At 39.4% G+C, this 26,146-nt stretch overlaps 2 protein-coding genes across 3 annotated transcripts; one reads left to right on the forward strand and one right to left on the reverse strand.

Annotated features, from left to right (window-relative positions):
• The first annotated feature begins 16 nt into the window (after nucleotides 1–16).
• plcd3b (phospholipase C, delta 3b) lies at nucleotides 17–17,012 on the forward strand. Of its 2 annotated transcripts, XM_055021218.1 has the most exons (15): nucleotides 17–227; nucleotides 3,473–3,640; nucleotides 6,693–6,921; nucleotides 7,056–7,185; nucleotides 7,258–7,483; nucleotides 8,184–8,385; nucleotides 9,988–10,132; nucleotides 10,584–10,736; nucleotides 10,939–11,073; nucleotides 11,226–11,379; nucleotides 11,683–11,799; nucleotides 13,978–14,156; nucleotides 14,469–14,604; nucleotides 14,677–14,826; nucleotides 15,541–17,012. In XM_055021218.1, the coding sequence occupies exons 1-15, from the start codon at nucleotides 152–154 to the stop codon at nucleotides 15,627–15,629; spliced, it is 2,289 nt and encodes a 762-aa protein (XP_054877193.1). In that variant the 5' UTR covers nucleotides 17–151; the 3' UTR covers nucleotides 15,630–17,012. The 2 variants fall into 2 exon arrangements, with proteins under 2 accessions (XP_054877193.1, XP_054877194.1); XM_055021219.1 differs by lacking the exon at nucleotides 11,226–11,379 and having other exon boundaries at nucleotides 11,715–11,799.
• A 254-nt stretch (nucleotides 17,013–17,266) lies between these two features.
• On the reverse strand, nucleotides 17,267–22,523 carry LOC129352295 (muscarinic acetylcholine receptor M1-like). Its single transcript, XM_055021220.1, has 4 exons — nucleotides 22,469–22,523; nucleotides 22,171–22,325; nucleotides 20,296–20,591; nucleotides 17,267–19,936 (listed from the first exon to the last, which is right to left on the reverse strand). Exons 1-4 carry the CDS (start codon nucleotides 22,521–22,523, stop codon nucleotides 18,781–18,783), a joined length of 1,662 nt encoding a protein of 553 aa, XP_054877195.1. The 3' UTR covers nucleotides 17,267–18,780.
• Nucleotides 22,524–26,146: the final 3,623 nt, after the last annotated feature.

A 26,146-nucleotide genomic window follows, 5' to 3' on the forward strand; every position in this document is an offset into this window, starting at 1 on the left:
TCAGATGGACGCCAGTGACATCATTTTGAAGAAGTGGGGCTCTCAGACCCCTGAGCAGGTTAAAATGCTGAGGATCGGCCAGCAGAGCACCGACTGACCGTCCACCACCCTGCGGCTCACATAGACGGAGCGGCCGGAGCTTCTGCGCATCATGCTGGGCGCCAAACACAAGAAGAACCGGGCCGGGACGTCCGAACCCAAGGCCATCGACCCCCTGAGGAATCTGGGTGAGTGTTTCTCTTATTCGGCCCAGATAATCTGAGGGCGTTTGGCAGAACCTGGAACCGTCATGTCGCCTCTTTCGTATGAGACGAAAGGATCAATCAGTGCGCTGCAGTCATCCTGAAGGCTGCAGAGTCTCTGCAGGGAAACGGAGCAATGATCCGTTCAAAGCGAACTGGAGCAGAAGGGATTACTGAGGCTCTGAATCCACAAACACTGCAGGACTGGAGACAGCTGGAGCTTTCAAACAACAGCAGCATGTTTTTAGTCATTTCATATTAATTACTAAATATTTCTAAAATGTTGTAGGCCTACATGAATATTAACTTAGTTGCTGTTTTTAACTACAGCTTAATAAGAATTAGCACTGAAAAAAAGTCTATGTAATTGTCTTTATGGCCATGTTTGGACATTTCAGTTACATTCAATTCAGTTTATTTATATAACGCTAATTCACAATAAATGTCCTCTGAAGGCATTTTATAAAAATATTTAAATTCAACAATACATTCATTCCAACTGTTCCTTTATTAAATTGCACATTACACTGGATTCATTATTGAAAGTAGATTAAAACGCTTCTATCTAAAGGTAACCCAGCAGATTGCATGGAGTCATTCACTCCTCCAGGACCAGCATGAGTTACTAAAACTGTCAGACTCACTTTGATCCCAGAAGTGGAAATAGCTACACAATGAAGCTTTCCTAATCTCCTGTCAGATCTTTGAATATATTTCCTTTTGACAAATCTTTCCTATTTGAGGCATGATTCCTCTGTTGTTCTCCACTCTGCTGGATCTTTGCTTCTTTGAACTCGTTTTAATGCTGTGAGCGAAAAGGTTTGTTGGCAGAATTTGTACTGCCAGGTTTGAAGCGGTCTTTAAATGAAACATACAATAATAATGATAATAATAATGTGACGGTACATTGCAGGCTTAATGCCTACATTTCATTTAACCATTTAAATATATTCAGAGGAGCTTCATCTGCATATGAAGTTAAATTAATTTTCCAGTGTGGAATGAACTGCACTGATTTTAACTTGTGTGTCTGAGTCTGATATTATTTGGCTGCTGCTGAAGGTTCAGCAAACTTCATGCAGTCTTCAGCTTCAGAGGAAGCATTGATCTTCAGCTCTGATCAGTGAAGTCATGATTAATCTTCTTATTGGTTTGAACACTTTCAGACTAAACCACTGATATGCATAATTGTGGTGAGTGGACATTAAATCTCATACATGCGTAACTGCAGTCTGTGTGGGTACTGCACAGGATCTTTTAACATGTTGCTGTTAAAAGATCCTGTGCATCTGAGTTCTTTCCTTCTAATCTGTTCCAAGATTGGCAGAGTAGTAATAATCCTTCGGACTGGCAGCAGAGAATTAGGTCCTGGATCAGTCCTGAATCCTGGCACCAGAATTAGAGCTGTATTTACTCACAGGCTGGAATGATGGGACCCTGACCAGAGAATTAAGACTTAAATCCCATTGTCTGCTGTTGCACCCTCTCCTCTGTTCTTACCATTATGCATTTTTCCTAGGATAATCAATAGTATTACCTAGAAAAATACAGAGTAAGATCTGCACAATATTGTATTAGAGTTATTATTGCAAGTGGGATCATGTCTTCTCATTCTCCTCGTTGATAATATCGAGGATGCTCCGATAGCAGTTTTCTGGCCAATCAAAAAACCTGACGTGCCAATTCAGTTTTTGGAGAATACTCATTTTCTTTTCTGAAATGTTGCTGGGTTACCAACAGTGGAGTGACTATTGTGAACTGCAAATATGCAGACATGACCTGGTGGGTGTGTTAGTCAGACTCTCTCAAAGCAGAGCACTAGAGGACTGTGGCTGACTTTCAGATCTTTGCTGAGGATGATAAGATTGGTGTAAGTGGATCACATGTCTCCCAAAATTAAGAAAATCTGCATCGAATTACCATCTGTCCAATGTATCGTTGCACCTCTAAATAATATATCAGTGGTGATGGTGGAGGGAGGCTGTGTGCCTTTCTTGAAGCTGAGTAGGACCAGAATACATTGAACTATATATTATAATGGCTTGTGATGGTAAAATATTTACAAATAGAAAATATTGCATTATTTTATCTTGATGATGGGCACAAATGAGGTAAGGCAGAGGCTTCGAGTAAATTTGAAGATTTTTTTTTCACAATACTTTATATTGGATATTTTTAATACCATACCATACCATACCATACCATACCATACCATACCATACCATACCATACCATACCATACCATACCATACCATACCATACCATACCATACCATACCATACTAACTTTATTTATAAAGCACTTTAAAACAACCACAGCTGATACAAAGTGCTGTACATAAAATAGATAAAAACAAATAAAAACTCTTACAGTTTAAAACAAACAAACATACAATGTGAAACTAGATCTCGCTGGAGTTGAAGGCCAAGTAAAATAGATGGGTTTTAAGACGAGCTTTAAAAGTGGACAGTGAAGGGGCCTCTCTGACTCTCTCAAAGCAGAGCACTAGTTATAATTACTAACTGGCACAGAATCCAGAACAATATCAATTAAGTAGACATACTTTAAATAAAATAAATTTACATTGACATAACACAACAAGAAAAAGACAAAAAGCATGGTGTAGGAATAATCATTAAGGATTAAATACAATTATATAGGAATCAGAGATGCAGTGAGGGTCAGATTGTGTCACTATTGTTCATAAATACTGTCAAGCCCAGTTCAATTACAGGAAGATTAGTCAATCCTATGCAGGTAAGTTTTGCATATGTCTTAAAAATTGTTGCCATATTTTATAAAATGTCTTACTTCCAATAGCTTATTTTCTCTAAGATCACACAGCTATAGATTTCACAAAGTCATGTTTTAATTGGAAGTGGGGCATCGGGTTTCCATTTTGTGTAATACATTTCTTAGCAACTGCCAAAATATGGTTGTTACAACCTTCTTTAACAGCTATGGAAAATTTTACTTTACAGTTTACTATTGTTAGAGGTTATTAAAGTTACACTGTTCAGGTTTGTTAATTACTTACTATCTGTTTTGCATGGTCAGATCAGATGTAGGAAGTGCCTTGCAAAGTAACAGAGGATAGCAGTCTGCAGCTATCAACAAGACTTCTCATGAGATTCACTACCTTACACTCTCTGGCAATAACCAGATGTCCACACCAAACTCATGTTGCGTGCCATCATATATCTTTCTTTCTGTGTCCTTGTTCTTCCCAGGGATTCAGGATGATGAAGATGTGAAGCAGATGTTGCAGGGTTGCAGCATGGTGAAAGTCCGATCAGCTCGTTGGCAGAAACAACGAACCTTGAAGCTTCTGGATGATGGTGTGACTATCTGGTGTCAATCCCAGAAGACATCCAGCCGGGCCAAAGAGCAACAATCCTGTGAGTTAGCTTCTCTTTACGCATCTAGACAAAATTCTTACAGGAAGGTACATGACATGCTGTAAGAAAGACACAGAAAGCCCTGAGCTATTTTCATAATCTGAAGAATATTTTTTCAGTACAGTCAGTCTAGATCCATTATGACAGCAAACACAGTGTTTCACTGTTAACTCTGCAGCAGGATTGATTCATTTCATTCAACAACAGTGTAGAAAAAAAGGCTTTCATTTTCAGCATTAAATCTACAACTGACGAGTTTGTTACGGTAGCTACATTTTAGAACTCATACAGTCACTACAAAGAAAACAGGAATGTCTAACATGGAAATGCCAATGTTCCTTCTTTTGACCAGGGCAACAGAAGACAGCAGACAAAAAGGAAAGTTTTGGTTGGGTTTAAAATAGGGATTTTCAATATCATATCAATGTTAGTCAGCTTTTCATATTGCATCTAATAAATAGAACTGGACTCTTTGTGCCTTGTTGAGGTGTTTAACCAAAGCAGAAAATCAATGTATGTGGTTACTTTAACATTGTGTCCAAATATATAGAATATTGGTAAATATTAGTTAACAAAAGTAATAATATTGTTTATTGATAGGGCTGCACAGTTGCTACAGTTGGTAGCTATATTGCCCTGCAGCAAGAAGGTCCTGGGTTCGATTCCCAGCCTGGGGTCTTTCTGCATGGAGTTTGCATGTTCTCCCTGTGCATGGCGGGTTCTCTCTGGGTTCTCCGGCTTCCTCCCACAGTCCAAAAACATGACTGTCAGGTTAATTGGTTTCTCTAAATTCTCCTTAGGGGTATGTTTGTGTGTGCTTGCATGGGTGCACGTCTGTGTGCATGATTGTTTGTCCTGTCTGCCTCTGTGTTGTCCTGAGATGGACTGGTGACCGACCTGTCCATGGTGACCCTGCCTCTTGGCCGTTGACCACTAACAGTCACCAGTACCCCTCTGGACCCCACTAGGGAGAAGGTGTAAGATAAAAGATGGATGTCAGCCCACATCTCTAGTTTAACACTCGTTGTTCCAGTTAAACAGTTTCACAGCATCTGCAAAGTGCAGGTCCAGTGTAATTGGACACCTGGACCTTCAGGTTCTCTGGTGACAGCTAAACCATGTATTTTTTCATTTGTTCTATATCAAACTCTCTTGTTTTCTATGCCTTGTTGGCTCTTGTGAATCGCTAATTGATTTCATGCCTGAAACAAAGGTTTACTGACTTTTTCTTTGTTTTTCTTGAAATTCATGAAACAGCATATGCCAAGTCATATTTTGCTGCAGTTGTAGACATTTTAGCTCCAGTTCTTGCTGAGACCTTGTTTAAGGTTTGGGAGCCATCCCTGGAGAATATAGCGCTTTGCTAAGACCGTATTACTGCTGGGTGTGTTCTGTAAAACATCTGTACAGTGTGTCTATTTTGGTTGGACTTAAATGCTACTTGCTGCATTTGGAGTACCCAGTCCCTGCTGCACCAACGGGAGCCTACCTTGATTACAGAGTTGGAGCTTATTTTAAGATGCTCCCCTATCCTGTTGCAGTTCAAACATTTAGATTATAGAACACTGGAAGCTGGGAGGGTCTGTGGTTTGATGGCATATCATTACCAGAAGATTTTACCCTTTTTTAACTTGACAAGTAAAGCAGGTCTGCTGAGATGTGACCTCTGACCTCTGGGACCCAGGGGTCTATGGGGTTTTCTTGAATGTTATAGATTGCCCAATTTTAAGTCAGAACCTATCGATTGATCCTAATTGATTTAGTCACACAGAAACCACTCAGATTGTCTCTTATGTTTGTGAGAAAAAAGTCTGCAGATGCCAGTGATCATCATGTGGACTACACACAGTGAGAACCTATCATTCATGTTCTGTATGTAATTAGTGCCACTTAGTTTAGATCACAGGGGCTGGCTGTAGCGCAGCTGGGTGGCCCAACTCCTTAGCTCCTCGCCCCTGTGGCTTTCAGTCAAGTAGAATCAAAGGTCAAAATTAGAAATCCCAGCTTGGTTGGAGACCGCCTGAGCACATTAAAGGAGCACGGTTGTCTTCTTGTTTAATTTGGAAGAGTTTAAAGAACAGGTTTGGCTTTCATAGGAGACTTTACTGGAGTGCTCACAGCAGTCTGACAGTGAAGCTGTGTGTCAGTTTGGAGAATAGAAGAAGACTTTTTCTAAATAGCTCAGCTGATGGCTACTCACAACAGGACTTGTTTAGAGGAAAGCTTTGTCATCTGAAACACTGTCAGCTCTGATTCAGAGTGTAATGATTACTACTCATGAATCTTATTCATGATTAGTAAGTGTAACTTTAAAGTCCTGTTTTGATGAGAAGTGACCTTTGACCGATTGACCAGGCGTCTGTTGATTGTTGCTGCAGAGCATCTGGTTATCCATGCTTACTGGAGACCACTTATCTGTTTGTCAGAGCTGAAGGTGTTTTCTGAGCAATCTGGTATGTTTGCAACTGAAGGAACTGATACACTGCAGAAACACAAAATCTTAGCAAGTATTTTGGTCTAATTTCTAGTGCAAATATCTTAGTACTCTAGAAATAAGACAAAACTAACATACAAGCTAGTTTTAAGTCAATTGTTTCTTAATATTAATGAAAAGGTGCTTGTTACATTGGCATATTATTTCACGTATAACATGCTAAAACGTTTAAAAGCAAAATTAAGAGCTAATGTGCCAGTGTGATGATTTTGTTGTATCTATTTTATTTGCAATCAAGTATTTTTTACTGTGCACATGCATCTATAACAGAGCTATTTACCAAGAATAGATTGACAGTGGTTCAGTGCAATCAGAAAGTTGTAGATTTGATTTCGCCTCCTCCCTGCCACATGCTCTGGGCAAGGAATGTAATGGCAAGTTGCGTGCATGCATATGATTTAGACTAGATAAACTTGCACTTTCATAGGTCCTACTTTGTTTCAAAAATCTGTTTTTACATCTTCTCCAGATTTTCTGATCCTGGACTAAATATCTCCTGATTAAATATTCTCCATTTTCCTTATTCCTGTTCCTCCACTCTGCTTTTCCATCCCATAGTCTCTGTCATGGAAGTAGAGTGTGTTCGTGAAGGCTGCCAGTCAGAAACCCTGCGGCGGATGGCAGGCTCAGTGCCAGAGGGTCGATGTTTGACGGTGGTCTTCAAAGGACCCCGGAAGAGTCTGGATCTCCTGTGCAGCAGTCAGGAGGAGGCCCAGCATTGGGTCCGAGGCATCCGCACTCTGCAGGAGAGAGTGGACAACATGACCCACAAAGAGAAACTTGACCAATATCCTTCAACTGCTCAGCTTGAAACTTCCAACACAAACATCAGAGCTAAGCTGTTTTCCATGTTTCTTGTCTATAATAAATCAAGTATGAGTGGAACTGCAGCAGCTGCCTCCTTAACCATGTTTGTATCACTTGGATCCATGCTTATCTAAGTCGAGCTGATCAGAACCGTGATGACAAGATGAGCTATGAGGAGGTGCAGACGCTGCTGCGGATGATCAATGTTGACCTTAGTGATCAGTACGCTCACAGCCTCTTCCAGGTAGAGCCGCTACAACTGTGACCGTCTGCTGGTCGACAACACAATTAAAGACTGTCTCTGTCTGACCAACAGAAATGTGATCGCTCTGCTGATGGACGTCTAGACCACGAGGAGATCGAAGTGTTCTGCAAGGAGTTGCTACGCCGACCAGAGTTGGATGCTGTCTTCATTCGTTGCTCTGCCAACAGCTGTGTCCTTTCCACTGTGGATCTGAGGGACTTCCTGAGGCAGCAGGGGGAGGATGCCTCCCTGACACACGCTCAGAGTCTCATCCTCACCTACGAACTCAATGAGTGGGGTGTGCTAACTTGTTAATTAGAAACTACTATTTTCAAACATTTATGGTTGAAAACAAAGTCAAAAACATTTAATTCTTTCTGTCTGACATAAACACTTCCTGTCATTACTTAGGCTGAGATGACCTTGCCTTTAAGCAAAATGTGAAAAGCCCAGATTCTGGTGCTTCTGTGCTTCCGTGTTGATTCTAATTCACATTTAAGTTAACTGGAAAATGAAAGCAACATGTTAAGACTAAAAGCTTGGAAGTTGAAGCTTGGGTCAGCCTAGTGGACAATGATATAAAAGCATAGCATCAATTAGTGACTATAAGATAACCAAAGTCAATGCTAAGGAGTGATCACAACAAAACCTCAATCAGTTGTGGTTTCGTTCATACCAGTCACACTCAGGAAATACTAGTAAGTCAACCTCGAAGCTGGAAAAGATATTGTCGTATTTAAGAAGCTTAAGTAATTTACTTCATCTTTATTGACCCAAAACAGGAAATGTTTCGTAGGATTTAGTCTTTTTAGACAGAGCATCTTCACATCTGGGTTCAGCTGTGATTAAACCACCCTCCTAATGAACATCTTAAAATTAATTTCTCAAACTAACAATATTTATCCTCTGGAAGAGACAGGGATACTATAATTGTTTATGTCTGATTGTTTACTGAATTTATTTAATCATTTCTTATTTGTATCGTTTACCTTCTGCAGCCCAGAGAAACCAGTTCATGACCCCTAATGGTTTCACAATGTACATGCTGTCTAAGGAGAACTGTGTGTTTAACCCCGAACACCTAAGAGTTTACCAAGATATGAACCAGCCACTGTCACATTACTTCATCTCCTCATCACACAACACCTACCTCACTAAGGACCAGCTGACCGGGGACAGCAGCACAGAGTCTTACATACGGTGAGCAGCATCCTGTAATACATCAACACAGTTAAAAAGACAACTGAAAACCTGGACAATGACCTAATTTGCTTATGTTCTGTCTCATTAACTTCTCATATTCCTTCATGCCAGGTGGCAGAGCAGTCAGTAAAGTTTATATCCATGGTACATTTCAACAACAAGGCAGTTCAAAGTGCTTTACATCATAAAAACACAAAAATAGAATAATAAAAAACACGATTCAGTTAATAATTGAGAAAACAAAAACAAACATTACATCATCAAACTCATCAATTCAGATTAAATGCTGGTCAATGTTCCAGTGACTGTGAATCAAAGGAAAGTCAAAACAAGTGAGATTTTAGTCTAGATTTAAAGAAACTCAGTTTTGCATTTTCTGGAAGTTTGTTCCAGAAAATGCAAAATTTGTTCCAGATCAGTGGTGCATAAAAGCTGAATGCTACAACTCATGTTTGGTTCTTGTTCTGGATGCAGAGCAGAACCAGAACACCTGAGAGTTCTTAAAGGTTGATACAACAACAGCAGATCTTTAATGCATTGTATTATGCCATTCAGTGATTTATAAACTAGCAAATACATTTTAAAGTGTATTTTCTGATCTACAAGGAGTCAGTGGAAGGACTTTAGAACTGGGTGATGCGCTTTATCTTCCTGGTTTTAGGGAGAACGTGAGCAGCAGCTTCTGCTGTCAACCCTCCAGCAGCAGGGTTGAACATTTTGTGATTGTAGCTATTTTGCTAAGTGAGTCAATGGATAGATTGTACTTTTAAAGAGTTCAGAAAAATTATTTCAGACAACTGCCTTTAGGTTTTCTGTGGCTCGTATTTTTGACAGTTGGCAGACAGAAAAGAGGGCGAGAAGAGGGGGGAAGACATGCGGCAAAGGTTGCTGGGATCAGGAGTCGAACCTGCGACATCCGCGTCGAGGACTGAGGCCTCCAAACTTGGGGCGTGCTAACCCCCGCGCCACCACAGCACGTCCCCCCCACATTTTGTTTAATTATTCCCCAGTGAGAAGATAACTTAGCTCCATAAAATATGAAAATGGCCAGCTTGTTTCGACCCACATGACCTCCAGCATGTTCTATCTTTATTTCTGCCCCTCCGCGCTGGTGTTTTAAAGACACGTGTAACCGTCTTCCAAGCAAATTCCCTAAATGTCAGTGATGATGTACATTTCCAACAGTTATTCAAAGTGTCTAACCAGTCTTCAAGGTGAATTTGGTGGTTCCCTTCCTTGTCCCATCTCTTCTTTATATATAATGTATCCCCTCCCTCCAGGTGAATACATTTGGAATACAAAACCAGAAATAGGTGTGGCTTTGTAATCTGGCATGATATTTTTGTTTTTCTTTTGTTTTTATAAACAAAAAAGACAAAGCATTTAAATGTTATCCTGAGGATTTAATTGTTAATATTATAATTTGACCCTGTTAGTCAAAACATAAAAGCAGAATTGAGTCTTTCTCTAAAATTGTTAATGAAGTTGCAGTTAAAAAAAACAAAACACTCTCTGTTGTCTCAATATCTGTCACAAGACTTACAGGAATTGATATTTATGTTGAATTTCTGAATGTGCCCTCTGTGATCTGTCTATCAGAGCTCTGAGTCATGGCTGTCGCTGTGTGGAGCTGGACTGTTGGGATGGAGACGGAGGAGAACCCATCATCTATCACGGTCACACGCTCACATCCAAAGTGCCCTTTGTGGAGGTGATCAAGACCATCAATGAGTATGCCTTTAAGGTGAGGACCTGAACATCTATCCATATTTCAACATCCTGCTCTTCATCCATTACACTACTGCCATGTATTCTCCATAGATACACAAAATCTACAGGCAGAATAAACAAAGCAGAAGGACAAGCAACAGTTTCTGTCCAAGAGCTGCTGTTTCCCTGAACGCTGCTAATTCATCCTGATCATCATGTTCTGAACATCCCTGATGTTTCTCGGTGTTACTGTATATTTTCAGATTTATTTAAATGTAATCATTTATTTTTTTGGACTGCCTACAAGAGTTGCTATTTTTTACATTTTGTTGTGCTTTCTTGGACAATGACAATAAAAGAATTCTGATTCTGAAATAGAGCTTGAATAGATACGTTTCTAAAATATTTATTTCATTTTCAAGTAAATATTTCCTGACCTCTGACCTGTTGAGATAGTTCTGACTGTGGTGATTGGGCTCTCCCAGGCATCTCCCTACCCTCTGATTCTGTCTCTGGAAAATCACTGCTCCGTGGAGCAGCAGGCTGTGATGGCTCGACATCTCAAAGCCATCCTGGGGGACAAGCTGCTCCTGAAGCCCCTCCCTGGGCTGAAATCATCTGCTTTGCCAAGTCCAGAGGTAGATAATGGAACTGAACAGAAGCTTATTTCATTTGTGTTAAAGGTCAGAAGTTGTACAGAGTGACATTTGCTTTCTTGAAGTCCAAAAAGATTGAAAATTAATTTGTTGACATCTAATAGCAAAGTCAAAGGGAAGTATATTTCTTTTCTGAAGGCCACTGCTGTTGAAAGTTGATGTGGAATGTTGGTTGGATGTGCAGGATCTGAGGGGTAAAATCCTGGTGAAGGGTAAGAAGGAGAAGGTGGTGGAAGAATATCCGTCCAGTTCTTCAGATTTGGACTCATCAGAAGAGGAAAGCAGCTTTGAAAAGTCATCTGGAAAGAAAGTCAAGAAGGTTGTATATCACCAACAGTTCCCCTTTGAGCCTGAGACTCTGATTTGGTCACAGACTTTATTTTACTTATTAAATGACTTATTTATTTACTTATTAAAAGGTGAATTAATAGGGAGCATTTTTAATACTGTGATAAATGTTTATGGTCCCAGCCAGGAGTATCCAAGTTGAGTCCAGAGCTGTCAGAGCTGGTGGTGTACACTTGCAGTGTTCCCTTTAAAAGTTTTGAACATGCTGCCAAAAATCCACCAACTGACATGTGTTCATTCTCTGAGAGTGAAGCCATCAGGCTCATCAAGGACTCAGGTAAGATTTCTGTTAAAAACCTGTAGATCATGATAAGCAGAGTCTGTTCTCAGCTTACATGTAAACCAATGGTCTCAAAGTCCTACAACTTCTAGATGTACCCATTTTCTACACATCTGAGTTAATTGGCTAAATTGCCTCCCCAGAATGTAGTCAGGCTTTACAGAGACCTGCTACTGAGCTCACATTGGAGCCAGGTGTGCTGAACCAAACACACATCTAAAAGTTCGGAGACCAGGTCAAGCATTTGAGACCACTGAGCAAAGAGTGTCGACTAAGAGTGTTCTTGTCCTGCTGATGCAGGGATGTATTTTGTACGTCTCAACTGTCACCAGATCAGCAGGATCTACCCATCAGGCCAGCGCCTTCAGTCGTCCAACTACAACCCTCAGGAGATGTGGAACGCTGGCTGTCAAATTGGTAAGAGCAGCACACCAGGAATCGTGGGGGGAAACATCTGGCCAGTATGATTGATCAGAAAAGATCTCTGCAAACAATCCTCAGATATGTGTTCCTAGATTGCTCTTAGGATGGCAAGCAACTCAAAGCCATCCTGGGGGACAAGTTGCTCCTGAAGCCCCTCCCTGGACTGAAATCATCTTCTTTGCCAAGCAAAATATGAAAAAAAAAAGCATTTCTGGTGAAGATGCAGTGTGAATTCTGTAAGTTTAATCTTTTTGAATGAAAATTGTAAAAGCATTTGAAATCAGGAAGACTCGCAGAAATGTAACAAATGGGCAAAAGCAGCAGAAGTAAGCAAAAATTCTCAGAACACAAAGAAAAAAATTGATACGGAGGGAAAACATTCAGTCAATCCAAAAATTCTTGCTCTGGATTGGCGCAAGATCTATAAAATGCTCTTATTAGTATTTGCGCAATTACCAGCATGGTACCTAACATTAACTTGCTCCATTAAATCATTTTATGCAGCCCCAATTAGCTAATTTTAATAATTAGCTAAAAGATAAACACAAAAGCTTTTTTTATGACGGGATGTGTTGTTTCATGAGGGAGAGAGGAGAGTCATCAGGGTGCAGGTGTGGGTGGTTTAAAGAGTCCGGTCTACATTATCAGGAGGGCTGTCACATGTTGACCTACAGTAACAATGCATTCACTACGCAAAAATCTATGTGAAAGCTAAAATTAGCTAGAATGTTAATACTAGATTAAATGCTGTCACTTTTATATTGCACTAGCATGTAAGCCAACAGTAGACATTAGTATGATGTCTAACAATAGCACATTAGATATTAGGTATCAATAACTGGATGATTCATAGAAACAAATTCAACTGGAAATAACACAGATGTACAATACAAATGATATTAGGTATTGTAATTCTCATTTATGCCACGGGACGGAGCTAAAAGAATGCCTACTCCATGTATTATGCTTACAACATCCTATATAAAGCAGTGTATGAAACGACCCTTCCAAATTAATCACTGTTGTCCAATTGTTGGAACAGCAGTAAAAGTGCAAGACAAAAAAAAGACTCCTGTATCTTTTTAAAAATCAGTCTAATCTTCCATTAGTCATACAACCTCCAAAACAACCTGATGAAGTATACAATTGTAGCAATGGTTAGATTAACTGGCGTTCTTACATTCCTCTTCATGGGCATGTCACTATTCTCACAAGAGCTATAAATAAACTAACGTGTGTGTGTGTGAGAGAGAGAGTCCAACTGCATGAGGGGCAAGCGCTATCAGAGAGGTTTTTCACAGGGGCTTAAAGCAGCAATTGATGCCTATGAACGAGTCTCAATACACTGCATGTCACCGAACCTATTTGCTCATCTGGCTTGACTCACATATGAGTTTAAGTCACATCCCTTTCCTAATCCATAGGGCTGGCACGTCATCGCAAATCTAATACGCTGGAGGTTAAAGATGTTCAGTTACATCTAGAGCGTCAGTGGAACATGTGGATTCCAGGTTATGGATCAGATGAAATCAGACCATTCAAGAAAGCTTGTACTACAGAGGCTCACAAACAGAGAATGGCACTGATTCGCAAGACAACCAAAAAGTAGCACAAGAAAGCTAATATGTTGTACTAACTTTGTGTTGGATGTCTAGCCAAACAGCTGCTCTGTTTGGCTAGAACAGTTTCAGCTCTTCTGGGAAGGCTGTCCACAAGGTTTAGGAGTCTTTAGGGGAATTTTTGACCATTTTTCCAGGAGCATATTTGTGAGGTCACATAACTGATTGATAACACTTGAACTCTATCAAGTTCAAGAACAACTTGATAGAGTTCATGGATCCCAATGCGCCTCACACTACATTCAGTCATTCCACCCACCAACTGACACATTGATGGTGGTCGTATAACTTGTATGCTGGACCATTATGCAGGAGGAAAAATGAGGGAGTAGCTTCCCAAGGACACAACAACAGAAAGGGAGAGTGGGGATTGACGTGCAAAATTTTCTCTTTCTCTCTTTCTCACTCATTGACATAAAGAAATACACTGGAAAATGCCTGGTAGTTCAGCCACACATTAATCTAATCTAGCAGAGTAATGAATGTGTTCAATAAGCATGTTCTCTCACAGCTCACCCCCTAGTGGATAACTCTGCTGTGATGTGTCCTCTAGTTGCTCTGAATTTCCAGACGTCTGGTGAGTCGATGGATCTAAATCAAGGCCGGTTTTTGCAGAATGGTCTTTGTGGGTTTGTCCTAAAGCCCCCTTTCATGAGACAACCCAGCACCTCCTTCAATCCAGAGAATGTTGGAGGTGGTCCGGCTCACAAACCTCTGCTGCTCACTGTTCAGGTAAGATGGAACATTATTACTTCATGAACATATGTAAAAACAGAAATGTAAGCTTTAGAATTTTTATTCTGCTGATGACCAGTTTATTTAAATGCAGTAGCTTTATGTGGTGTACTATGTTTTTCTACTAAGATTTTCCATTTTGGATGCAGGACCTGACTAGATCTTTTTTTTTTCTGTCCTCATCCATAAAGCTTTGGATGAGGACATCATTGCAAATATTTATGTTGTAATTCAGAGGAGTTTTCTGATGTAATAAATATAAAATGATTCTTCTTCACTAATATCTTCTCTATTGTTTTTGTGCTGAAGGTTATTTCAGCTCAGCAGCTACCTAAACCAGAGTGGGACAAACCCAGCACTATAGTGGATCCTCAGGTATGGGTGGAGATCCACGGAGTTCCCATTGACAACATTAAGAAGAAAACTCATCATGTGGACAACAATGGTACTGACAGTGAATGAGAGTGTTCAAATGCAGGAACACGCTACATGTTTGACTGACTGTTGTTGGTTTTAGGCTTCAATCCACGCTGGGACTGTACGTTTAACTTCACCGTTCATGTACCTGACCTGGCTCTGGTGCGCTTCGTAGTGGAGGATCATGACTATACCTCTAGTAATGACTTCTTAGGGCAGTTTACATTACCTTTCACCAGTCTTCGCACAGGTGCGTGTGTGCATATACACTATATCGCCAAACCTATTTGCTCATCTGCCTTGACTCACATATGAGCTTAAGTGACATCCCTTTCCTAATCCAACATGACGTTGGTCCACTTTTGTAGGTAGAACAGCTTCAACTCTTCTGTCGAGGCTGTTCTCAAGCTTTATAAGTGTGTTTAAGAGGATTTTTGACTATTGATTTTGGACAAGAAGGTCTGACTCTCAGTCTCTGCTCTGATTCATCCCAAAGGTGTTCTATTGGGTTGAGGTCAAGACTCTGTGCAGTTCAGTCAAGTTCACCCAGACCAGACTCTCCATCCATGTCTCCATGAACCTTACTTTGTGCTCTGGTTCAGTCATGGTGGAAAATAAAAAAGGACCAGCTCCAAACGTCACCCCTGCATACAACGCTTTGTATTGCAGTTGGTCATCACCAAGGCTTTGCTGCAGCTGGACCCCCATGGTGTAGCATCCTGTCAGGTCCTCACTGGAATTCACTGAGCTCTGGAGAGTGAGCTATTCTTTCACAAATGTTTGTCAAAACAATCTGCAAGCCAAGATGTTTCAGTGTATACACCCAATTCTAATAATTTGAATGGGTGAGCAAATAAGTTTGGCAGTACAGTGTAGTTTGAAATGGAGGCTTGAAGCAAAGACATGCCAAGGGTTCCCAGGTTTGTGAGCTTAACTCTATCTTGACTGTGTCTCTTGTCTGCAGGTTATCGCCATGTGCGCCTGCTGAAGCTGGATGGCTCCAGCCTTTCTCCTGCCTCTCTCTTCATCCATGTTAAGATCACTCCTGCTTAGTCATCCACTGAACTTAGTCATCAACTGAACTTTCCAAGTCTCCACTTGGAAGTGGGAGACTTGATATCTTTGCCGGGATTCTGACTTTCCCTTGTGAATAATCCAGGTGGATTCTGTTAATATGCATTTCTGTTGGGTCAGTTGAAATCAACTGACCCAGCTGCAGCTGGACCCCCATGGTGTAGCATCCTGTCAGGTCCTCACTGGAATTCACTGAGCTCTGGAGAGTGAGCTATTCTTTCACAAATGTTTGTCAAAACAATCTTCAACTGACCCAACAGAGTCAACAGAAAATCTGTTGACACTACGCTGGAAGGTTTTAAAGAAGCATGTGTTCAAATGAATGCCTGTAAAAATCACATTTACTGTGGTTAGTGGATACTTGAAGACTGATATATCTCATATAATTTTTGTTTACACTGTTTTATTCCATAAGACAATGATCCAGTCTTGATGTTTTGAAATATGAAGTATTTTTATCTAAGACTTGAAAATTGTTAATTCAATAACACCAACTTTTCTGGAGTAGATTTTTATCTAAAACTATAAGTTGTCTTTTTTCTAATGGCTCTACACGAGTAGAGCCATTTTGCTGACAGAAATTACTTGTTCGATTGTCGCAGATCTCTCATCTAAATCAACCAAGGATCAATATCAGGTTTTCTTCTGTCTAACCTTGTGTCCAGTCATATTTCATTCACGCATTCTTGAAGCTGATTAACTTGATTTATTTTCTTCAGGTTTGTTTGTTGCCTATATTTTCATATATTCTTAAAGTGATAGTGCTTTATTTATTTACCAAGCTTTAGGGGAATAATTCATATTTTTGATTGTTTCAAATTTTGCAGCTCTGACAGAAATCATCACGAGGAAAGGCTCCTAAAGCACCATCTGCATGTCTTTTTAAACGTTTTAGAAAAACAGTTTTTTACAGTAGACTTCCAGAAATACATTTACCATTTCTGCCAGAAATGGTAAATGTATTTATCATGTATTTTCTTTTCTGTTGGATGAAGAAAACCAGAATTTTAGCACCAGCAACTTTATACCTAAAATTATATTAGCTGAGTTTTAACAAACCATAACTGCTTACATCATGTTAGAGGTAAATAAAGACCTTAATACTCATCTACAAAGGCTGAAAACAGAAATGAGTGACAATACAGTCAAAATCGGAAGAAAAACAAACTAACTTTCTGAAAACCTAAAGACTTACTGAACACTGTTTCAGAAAATTACAAGAAATATTGACTCATAAGCAAGATATAGGAGAACTACTTGGATCACTGTAAACAGGAACACTGTAATCTGTGTTGTGTAATCTGTTGCTGTGTGAAGACAAAAGTAAAATGGAACTATAGCAATAAAACAAGTTGTAATTTATTGCTGTGTGTAATATTTGATGTCAGATCAGTTACCTCTGTTCCTCCACAGACCTTGGTCCTCAAAGATCAATAAGTCATCGCCCCCACAGGTTTCACTTTTAAGCAGCTGTTTGTTATGTTCTGCAGAATGTCAGAATTTACACAGTTGATGCAGATAACAACAGAGAAGCATGAGTACAACAAAAGCAAGATCATGAACCTCTGTTAAATCCTAAGAAATCTTTAATCACAACAAAGTTCTGATCTGATCACATACATTACAGGGTCTACAAGCAACTCGTCGACAGTGAAACACAAAACCAAAAACCAAACCTTCTGAGCTGCAGGCTGGCAGCTTATGAACATTGCCTTAATATGAAGCAACATGAAACCAATCTGTCATTTCCCTTTAAATGTAAGAAAATGTTTTCACTGTTAAAATTATAGTTTGACAAAATATTATTGCATTGCTTTCTGCATAGCAATAACTAGTAAATAGCAAATATCAATAGCAAATGGTCCCATTATAAGTAACTGAGAAAAAAAACTGAGAAAACTGTATGACTTACAAAAAGAATTTAGATGTTTAAAAAAATATAATTGATTTTTTTTTAAATGACAGTACAAGTGTGACTCGACTGATATTCATGATATCTTAGGGATGATAGGTTTTCCTCAGTGTTCCTGGACTTCAGATTCTTGGTGTGTGTGTGATGTGTGTGTGTGGCCGCCACAGGCACACAAGTACAAGTCGTGTGCATGTGTGAGTTGAGTGTGTGTGACAGCTGTGCTGGATCTGATAACAGGTGATGAGGCATCTCCCGCTCTGTTTTCTTAAGCTCTCCAGATGCAGTCTTCATGTCTTCTGTCCTGATTCACCTGGTGAGGGTGCTCAATCAGGACCCTCACTCCTGTCAAGTCTCATTTTTCTCTCTTTATCTGTTCTCTGATGTGTGATTTCATCTTCTGTAGGTCATCCTGTCCCAAATCATCTTACGTGTTTATTAAGGTAAATTAGGAAAGGTTATTACTGTTTAAAATCTTAAAAACAAACAAAAGGATTTTAAAATTAACTCCTAAATACACAGACAGTCAGTGGAGAGAAGCCTGGACCAGCGTAATGTGTTCTCTCTTACATGTTCCTGTTAAAAGACGAGCAGCAGCATTTTTGCCCCAGCTGCAGACGTGTAAGTGAAGACTGGCTGACTCTGAGGTGGAGGTAATCCATGACTGGATTACTGAATCCAGTCATGATGAAATGAAGGCATGGATTACTGTTTATTTGAAAGAATAGATTTGACTGTGGCTCTCAAAAATCACAATAATTATGTGATTATTGAGTGTAAAATCACTTAAAACCAGCACAATATTGCCAAATATAGAAATAATTTTTACTAAATTCTCTTAATATATTTATAAAAATGAAAACCAAAAATATGAATACAAGTGTAAGCAAGGTCTATTCTGTCAAGTTCAAATATAATTTACTAAATCTATATTTAAAAAGTGTTGTTTTCCACTGATATTTGAACACACATCTATATTATTATTTATTTGCACTGCCTTTAAGAGTCTGTATTTTTAAAATGTTCTTGTGCTTTCTTGTTCAATGACTATAAAGGAATTGTGATTCTGATGCATATCCTTGCCAACAAGGTGTGGTAAAACCCATAAACTAAACAAGTTAATAAAGAAACAGATGAGCATTCTTTCCACAGAGGCATAGTTAATTACACCTAAACCTAAAGAAAATATTTCCACCCAATGGATCAATCCAGTATTACAATCTATCTCGGCTCCTTTTGAGAGCCAACAGCCTGCCTTTGATTAAAATTGGGCTTGTTCCTGTTTTGATTCCACTGGCATATTAATAGATCCCTAAAGGTTGTTCGGAAGGTCTTGTTGCACAGAGCGTAGCACATGGGGTTCACTGTGCTGTTAACATAACACAGCCAGTACCCCAGAGCCCACAGAGATTCTGGAATACAGTCCTGACAGAAAGTGTTGACCAACACCATGATGTTATACGGCAGCCACGTGGTTATGAATGCAAACAGAATAGCGCTCAGAGTTCTTGCTGCTTTCTTTTCATTTGCTTTTTTTTCATTTGCTTTTTTTTCATTTTTGCGCTTCTTGATCTCTATTTTTGCTTTAGTGGCAAATCGTTTGGCAAGCACAGCATCTCCGGTTGCCGTGGCAACTGACTGGTCAGGAAAAGATGAGGGAGTAAGTCCATCCGAGCCTTTCTGAACTTTGATGCTTTCATGATGTAGACTGTTCTGGTTCACCTCCGAAGCAGCAACCATGTCATCGTTAACGCTGCTGCGCTCAGCCTCCTCTCCTGTACTTGTTGTTGTGTTGCAGGATCTGTTTGATGCAGAAAAACGAGTCCAGCAGGCTGAGAACTGAAAACATAGAGTTCTACTGCACTTTTGGTTTTCCACTCCTGGTGAGTTGGAATTATTGTTCCTGTTTCTCTCTGGAGAAGACAAACAGATTTCACTACTGCTGACGCTCTGGGAGCTGATTTGGCGCAGCATGATTGATGATATCCTCTGGCTGCCAACTGCATCTTTTCCACCGCCATTGTCCAGCTTCTGAGCCTGGCTCGGGTTGGTGCCTGACCCAAATCCCTTGAGACCTTGTATATCTTTAGCTCTCTTCTCTGTCTCTTGGTAGATCTTCCAAAACAAAATGGCCATGATACTCACTGGTAAGTAGAATGCAGCAATAGCAGTGCAGAAGGTAATTATGGGCTCGGACAAAAACTGGATATAGCACTCATTTGGCTGAACCGTGCGTTCACCCACAATGTACTGCCAGAACAATATGGCCGGGGCCCAGAGAATGAAAGAGATGGACCAAGCTAGTCCAATCATGGTCATGGCTCGCTTGGTTGTTCTTTTGGCCCGATATGTCAAAGGTCTGGTTACAGAAAAATACCTGGGGAGACACAGAAAGTAATAAATAGAGACTGTAACTTGTTCTTTGCAGTACGATAAATAACATACCACAAAGTTCCAGTGGTGCTTTTTTGTCACAGAAAACTGTGACAAAAAAAGAGCGTTGCTGCCTCCACTTGGTATTTAGAATTTTTTTTGGTGTGCATCTTTCTTTTGATTTCCTGCATTTTTATTGGTTTGTGGACGACAAGAGAGTCTTGCCCAAAGCAGCAATAATGGCAGAACTGTAACATTGTTCATATTTACATTGGAGTAAATATATAGAATTTTCTTAAATGCAAAAGACAAAGTCATACAGTCATTTAGAAGAAAATTTTAAATTAAAATACTTTCAGCTACCTGTCAAAGCTGATGACGAGCAGGTTCATGACGGAGGCGTTACTGGCCACATAGTCTATTGCAAGCCACAAGTCACAAACCACCGGCCCGAGAGCCCATTGGCCCATGATGATGTAGGTAGTATAGAGATTCATTGACAAAGTGCCGATAGTCAGGTCAGCGAAGGCCAGACTGAGCAGGTAATAGTTGTTAACTGTCTTCAGGCTCTTATTTACCTTGAAGGACAGTAAAACCAGGATGTTGCCAACAACAGTGACGAAAGAAAGGGATCCGGTGAGGAAGACGATGATGATGACCTGGGAATGAAGAGGAGATGCAACTAAATAAAGTCAGAAAAGTCAGTAATTAGGAAGTTCTTAGAGAGACTAGTTCTGCAGCACATCACAGACCATATGCTCCAACACTAAGACCCTCACCAGTTCATATCATGCTAAGAGATCCACAAAGGACGCCACTCAGCACCTGGAGCAGCAAAGGATCCGGAGGCTTTTTGTTGACTACAGTTCAGTTCAGTATACGTGTCTCACTACAATAATCCCGGACAGATTCATAACAGAACCGGTCACTCTCTGTGTTCTTCCTCTCACATGAGGATAAAAGACTTCCTCACCAACCAACCTCAAACGGAGACTTGGCTCCACACAGGGCTGTGTGCTCAGCCCCTTACTCTATTACCTCCATGCCCAAGATATCAGTCCAGTCCACAATAACAACTTTATCATCAGGTTTGCTGATGACACCATAGTGGTTGGACTCATCTCATAGGGTGATGAGGCAGCCTTCAGGAAGTCCTGAAGCTGGAGCCATATGTTCAGAGACTAACCTCCCTCTGAACACCAAAGAAAACCAAGGAGGTCATCATGGACTTCAGGAAGCTGAGTACCAAACTAGCTCCTCTCTACATTAATGGCGAGAGGATCCACATCTTCAGGTTTCTTAGGGTCCTCATCTCTGCAGGTTAATACAAACATCACAGCAGTCATCAAGAAGGCTCAGAAGCTGCTACACTTTTTATGGGTCCTGAGGAAGTTCAAACTAAACTCCAAGCTGCTGTTGACCATCTATTGAGCCTGCTGACAAACAGCATACAGAACAGCAGCTGTACTGTTACAAACAGGGTGAGGCTGCAGAGTAATGTTGACTGACCTCCTGCTGCCTCAGCAGAGCTGAGGCCATCACCAAGGACAGACCCCACCCTGGCCTCATTCTGTTTGACCTGCTGTCCTCTAGGAGGCGCTACAGAGGTATTAAATCAAAAACAAAGACTCAAAGCCAGCTTCTTCCCAAAAGCAATGAACACCCTGAAGCCAACACACACTAATTATATAGTGGTTGTATATGTGTATACATGTATATATATTTGTATATAGTGTTGTAAATATGTATTTCTTTCTTCGCACTGTTTGTGGAGTTGAATTTAATCTCATTGTACATGTGTACAGTTACAAACAATGAATTTAAATTAAAAATTAAATCTTTTTTTTTCTCTTTTGTTTTATAAAAACCATTTAAAAAATAATCCCAGAGTTTCAGAGGACTGTCAGCAGTATACGTGTCTCACTACCATTGAGTTTAACTGGAAGCAAATCAAACTTTGCATGTTTTCTGCCGATAAACATAAGAATTTTCTCTTGACTTTGTAGTTTCTCTGGAAGTGTAATTTATGGAAAGATAAGAGTCAGAGTTATATTGGTATTATTTTTAAAGGAATGATGGAATTATTCCAAATTTGTAGATGTCAAGTTAAAATAATCAATTTTCATTTCATTTTATTGATCCCTTTACAAATGAGAATAAAACTGTTGTTATGGAAAATATGTTGAATAAAAGTGTCAAAAAACAGAATTGAAAATAAAGTTATTATCAATGTGTTACCTGCCACACAGTGTGACCTCCCAGTGGATCAAATTCCTCTTCAGGCAGCTTGAAGGTCATGTTAACTGCGGACTCAGAAATGTTTCCTCCTTTTCTTGAAAAAATACTAATGTTATGCAAATTCCAGTACCTGGACCATTGCTGGAAAGAGGCACCTGAAAAAGTACAGTTATAAAGTATTTCAAACATCTGTAATATCCTGATTCAATCTGCAGAGTAAATGTGCACAAACTAAAAGTAATGTGCATTTCTACTTCTGGCTCTTTGTTAGATTGAAATGTAATTTGGTCTTTCATACCAGAAGGGCTATCAGGGAAGAAGTGGGCGGGATCAGAAGCAGAAGTCAGATTCATTGTGGTTAATGACCATCTGGAAAAACAACAAAAAACAAAATGTAGTTTAAATGTTGACAGTTAAGGTTTGGACTGGATCTTAAATGTAACCTGTCAGTCTCATCATTGAAGGGAACTGGTTCATCAGCTGGGAAAAAGAGACCATGCATGAAAGCATACTGTTTTGTCTTCTATGATCTGGGTTTTGACATTTCAAAGCACTTGGGCTTTATGGGACAGCCATAGTCCCATAAAGCACAAAAACAGCAGAGAAAATCAAACTGTCAGAGTTCTTGATTTACTTTAGTCCAGCATGGCAAGATTTCAGGTATTTCTGTTTTCTTGGAATTGATTCTTAATTTTGATATATTTTCAAGGTTAGGCAGGCTAGATACATATTTAATATATTCGGTAAGGCTATATGATTGACGTAGCTTGAGATAGAAGCTGTATGCAGAAAAAGTTCAAACGTTTGTCACATAGTATAATGGGATAAAATGTTTGTATTTTTAGCAAGCAGTGACAGAACTATGCCGAATATTTACAGGGAGGCACTGACTGCAGAAATAGAAAACAACTGGACTTCCTTTCTTGTTTCTTGGAAACATTTCAAGGACTCGTAACGCATGGCATCAACATCAGGACGAAGGGAAGGATGGAAAACATTACCTTAGAGAGCCTTTTGTTATTCAATTTTAAATATGCTTATACTTATTATTTATCCGTTTCACCTGTAAAGGTGAAACGGATTCAGATTTGGCCAGTGTTTAACCCAAACATTTTTGGATCCAAGCAGGTAAAACATGCAGAACCTGATAAAAAGAAAACAAAAGATCTACACACCACAAACAATATATTTCAGTTAGTTTTCTATCCTCGTGATCCAATGTTTTGCTGATTCTGGCATAGATTAGCATAGCCTGTAAAGAATACATGACATTACTAATACAGGCTGTACTAATTAAAGCCAAAATCATCTCATATTCCCAGAGCCTTTCTTCAGTCAGTGACTTTAGGTGTATGTACAGTGCTAAAAAAGAGGGAGAAAATGTCTTTTTAATTATTACATTGGTCCACTGACAAAAAAGTCCGCACCTTTAACTACAGGCATATTCTACAGTCATCTCTGAGACAGCTACTGAAATAAATGAGTGAATTTTGTGTCATTTCCATGCATAGAGCTTTATGAAATGTAGGCGTTAGTGAACAGCCTGAAGAAACTTGAAGTGATCCAAAAAAACAACATTTTTTCAGTGAAGTGTTGCATTTGATGAGCCTGGCAAACGTGTTAATTTACGAAAACCTCATTCATATTCCGTGATGATGAAAATCAACACTTTAATAGATACAGTAAATCATATTTCATGTCTTCACTTTAAAATGAAGATCATCTCTATCCATGTAAACTATAAGAAATGTTTACCTTTATAAACAAGTTAAAAGAAAACGCTTTCGTGCAAAGTGAAAGTCTTTAAAAGTGCAGTTTTACTTGCCAGTCAGTTGGAGCTCCAAGTGTTCAGTGGAACATCCTGCAGAGAAGCTTTGCTTCACCAGAGCAGCATTCAGCTTTCAGACAGTCCATTGCTTGTATAGTGCAGGAACTCTGAGCTCCGCCTCTGACAAAAACTCTAATGTGTCTGCAGAGGAGCGTCTCTGACACAAGATCACTGTAGTTAACAGAAGTGTAATAGAAAAGGTTAACGCCATGGATAGGTAAATTACATAGCAAAAAGTATGTAAACAGCTTGATTTTATATATTTATACACAATAGAGTATATGCATACTTTAGTTTAAATATTTTATTATGTTACAAGCACAGACTTTAATGTAGTTTATTAGGATTTAACTTAATAAATCCTAATAAACTACAAAACACAATGCGGGACATGACTGTGAAGTGGAAGGCAAATAATGTATGGTTAAAGAACTTTCACTAATAATTTGAAAAGTGTGGCATGCATTAATATTCAGCCCCCTTTACTCTGATACTCTAGAATAAATTCCAGTTCAAGTTAGAAGTAACTTTGAACTGCGCTCTGTCTGATCCCTCACCTCGGGATCAGCCATAGGTAACCTTTCCAGGGGCATGGCACCCTGAAAATGAAAATGTAGCTCCATCACTTGATCACTGTGCCACAAGCTGTGGAACTGAAAGGTTGGTGCATCAAACAATTAAATACAACTAAAATGTTGTATTTTAGTTGATACCTCCTTTTGGGCAGTGACTCAAGATAAGATATTAATATGAAAAGTGTACAACATTTCTCATGTTATAAAAACATGTCTGTGGACATGTCTGCATGTCTTTGGTCACAACTGAAATGTAAATGAATAAAACATTTTTTTGCTAGCAACTTCTCTGACTTAGAGGGGAAGCTTTCATTCCTCATCAAGCATCAGTTGATCGACTGGAATTTTGTACTGCTTTGATAAATTCCTGTTTGTTTGTTTGCTTTCTCATGGAGACGCAAAGACTTGTTACTGTTTTTTTTTTGGTTTTTTTCACATTTCAATTTTGTCTTCAATGTCTTTATGGAATTATTCCAGCTCTACTCTTGGCTGATCATGTCTGAGTGTAAACAAAACATCTGACAACCGAGACATCTGTCTCAGAGCCTTTGTGCTTTATTAGCTTGCATTACATAGTTATAGTCTTTATGTTTGTTTTGTTAGCTAGCTCAGCAGACTGGTGCCATTGTTTCTTTGCTGACAGATAACATTGGGTTTTGTTTGGCGAATAATCTGTAAATTAGACCTTTATTCATTTTATTTTCCTTTCAGTGTGTATAAGTTTTCTGGATGTCTCACATATTGTTTGTGATATATTATACATGTACATTATATATTTGAAGAAGTACATGCTGTCTGGTGAGGGTCGCTGTGTTATATGAATTTACATCTGAAGATGCTGATGTTTAAAAAGATTCCATACATATTGGATGATTAACAAGACATTTTTTTCCATCTTGGTTATGTGGTATTTGTTTGGTCATGTGATGTGACAGTGATGATGATGAAGGATTCTGAAGTGTTTCATTGAAGCAGAGAAGAAGTATCATCTGTGTGGTTGTTTTCTCACTGAAGCCCCAGAGATTCTTTGGCTGTCATTTTACTCACCTCTACATTCACTGAGGGTGTGAGGCACAATGGCATCATTTTCCTCAGTTTCACTGACACAGTACCAAGTGTTCATTTCTTGAATTCATGATTAAAGTGTTGTTACAAAGCCTCGTTGGAATATGTGTAGTAATAAGTAAAGCAAGAATAGATAAGGATATAAAATTGCTACTGAACCGACCCAAAAGACAAGGAGCAGGTATAGAAATCAGCAGTATGTTCTCAAGGTTTTATAGTCACCATCAAAGTTATTTCATCATGTAAAGCACCTTGTTGCTACAATATTATATGTAAATAAACTCGATGTGACTCTGGTGGCAGGGAGTGTTTAAGAATCTATGCTTTACAGAATGTCTAGAAATGTGGAAGTTACTGAAGTTACTCTGCTTGTGTGTGTAAGAGTTTTTCAGTAGTTCAAGTGAAAGCTGTCAATAGTGCATGTCAGAGCATTTCATTGCAAAGTTTTCCCATTGTTTTCACACTCGGCTTAGTTTCATTTTGTAAATGTCCCAAATCTGCAGAAATT

The sequence above is a fragment of the Poeciliopsis prolifica genome, unplaced genomic scaffold (assembly GCF_027474105.1).
Source record: "Poeciliopsis prolifica strain line A6 unplaced genomic scaffold, Auburn_PproV2 SCAFFOLD074, whole genome shotgun sequence".
Taxonomy (NCBI): domain Eukaryota; kingdom Metazoa; phylum Chordata; class Actinopteri; order Cyprinodontiformes; family Poeciliidae; genus Poeciliopsis; species Poeciliopsis prolifica.

Coding starts and splice junctions, on each gene's coding strand:
- plcd3b (XM_055021218.1), top strand. CDS start 152: ATGCTGGGCGCCAAACACAAGAAGAACCGGGCCGGGACGTCCGAACCC. Junction 6,922..7,055: donor CACAAAGAGAAACTTGACCA/ATATCCTTCAAC, acceptor TGTTTGTATCAC/TTGGATCCATGCTTATCTAA. Junction 14,827..15,540: donor TTTCACCAGTCTTCGCACAG/GTGCGTGTGTGC, acceptor TCTTGTCTGCAG/GTTATCGCCATGTGCGCCTG.
- LOC129352295 (XM_055021220.1), bottom strand. CDS start 22,523: ATGAATCTGACTTCTGCTTCTGATCCCGCCCACTTCTTCCCTGATAGC. Junction 22,326..22,468: donor CTTCCCTGATAGCCCTTCTG/GTATGAAAGACC, acceptor GTACTTTTTCAG/GTGCCTCTTTCCAGCAATGG. Junction 20,592..22,170: donor GAGGTCACACTGTGTGGCAG/GTAACACATTGA, acceptor CTTCATTCCCAG/GTCATCATCATCGTCTTCCT.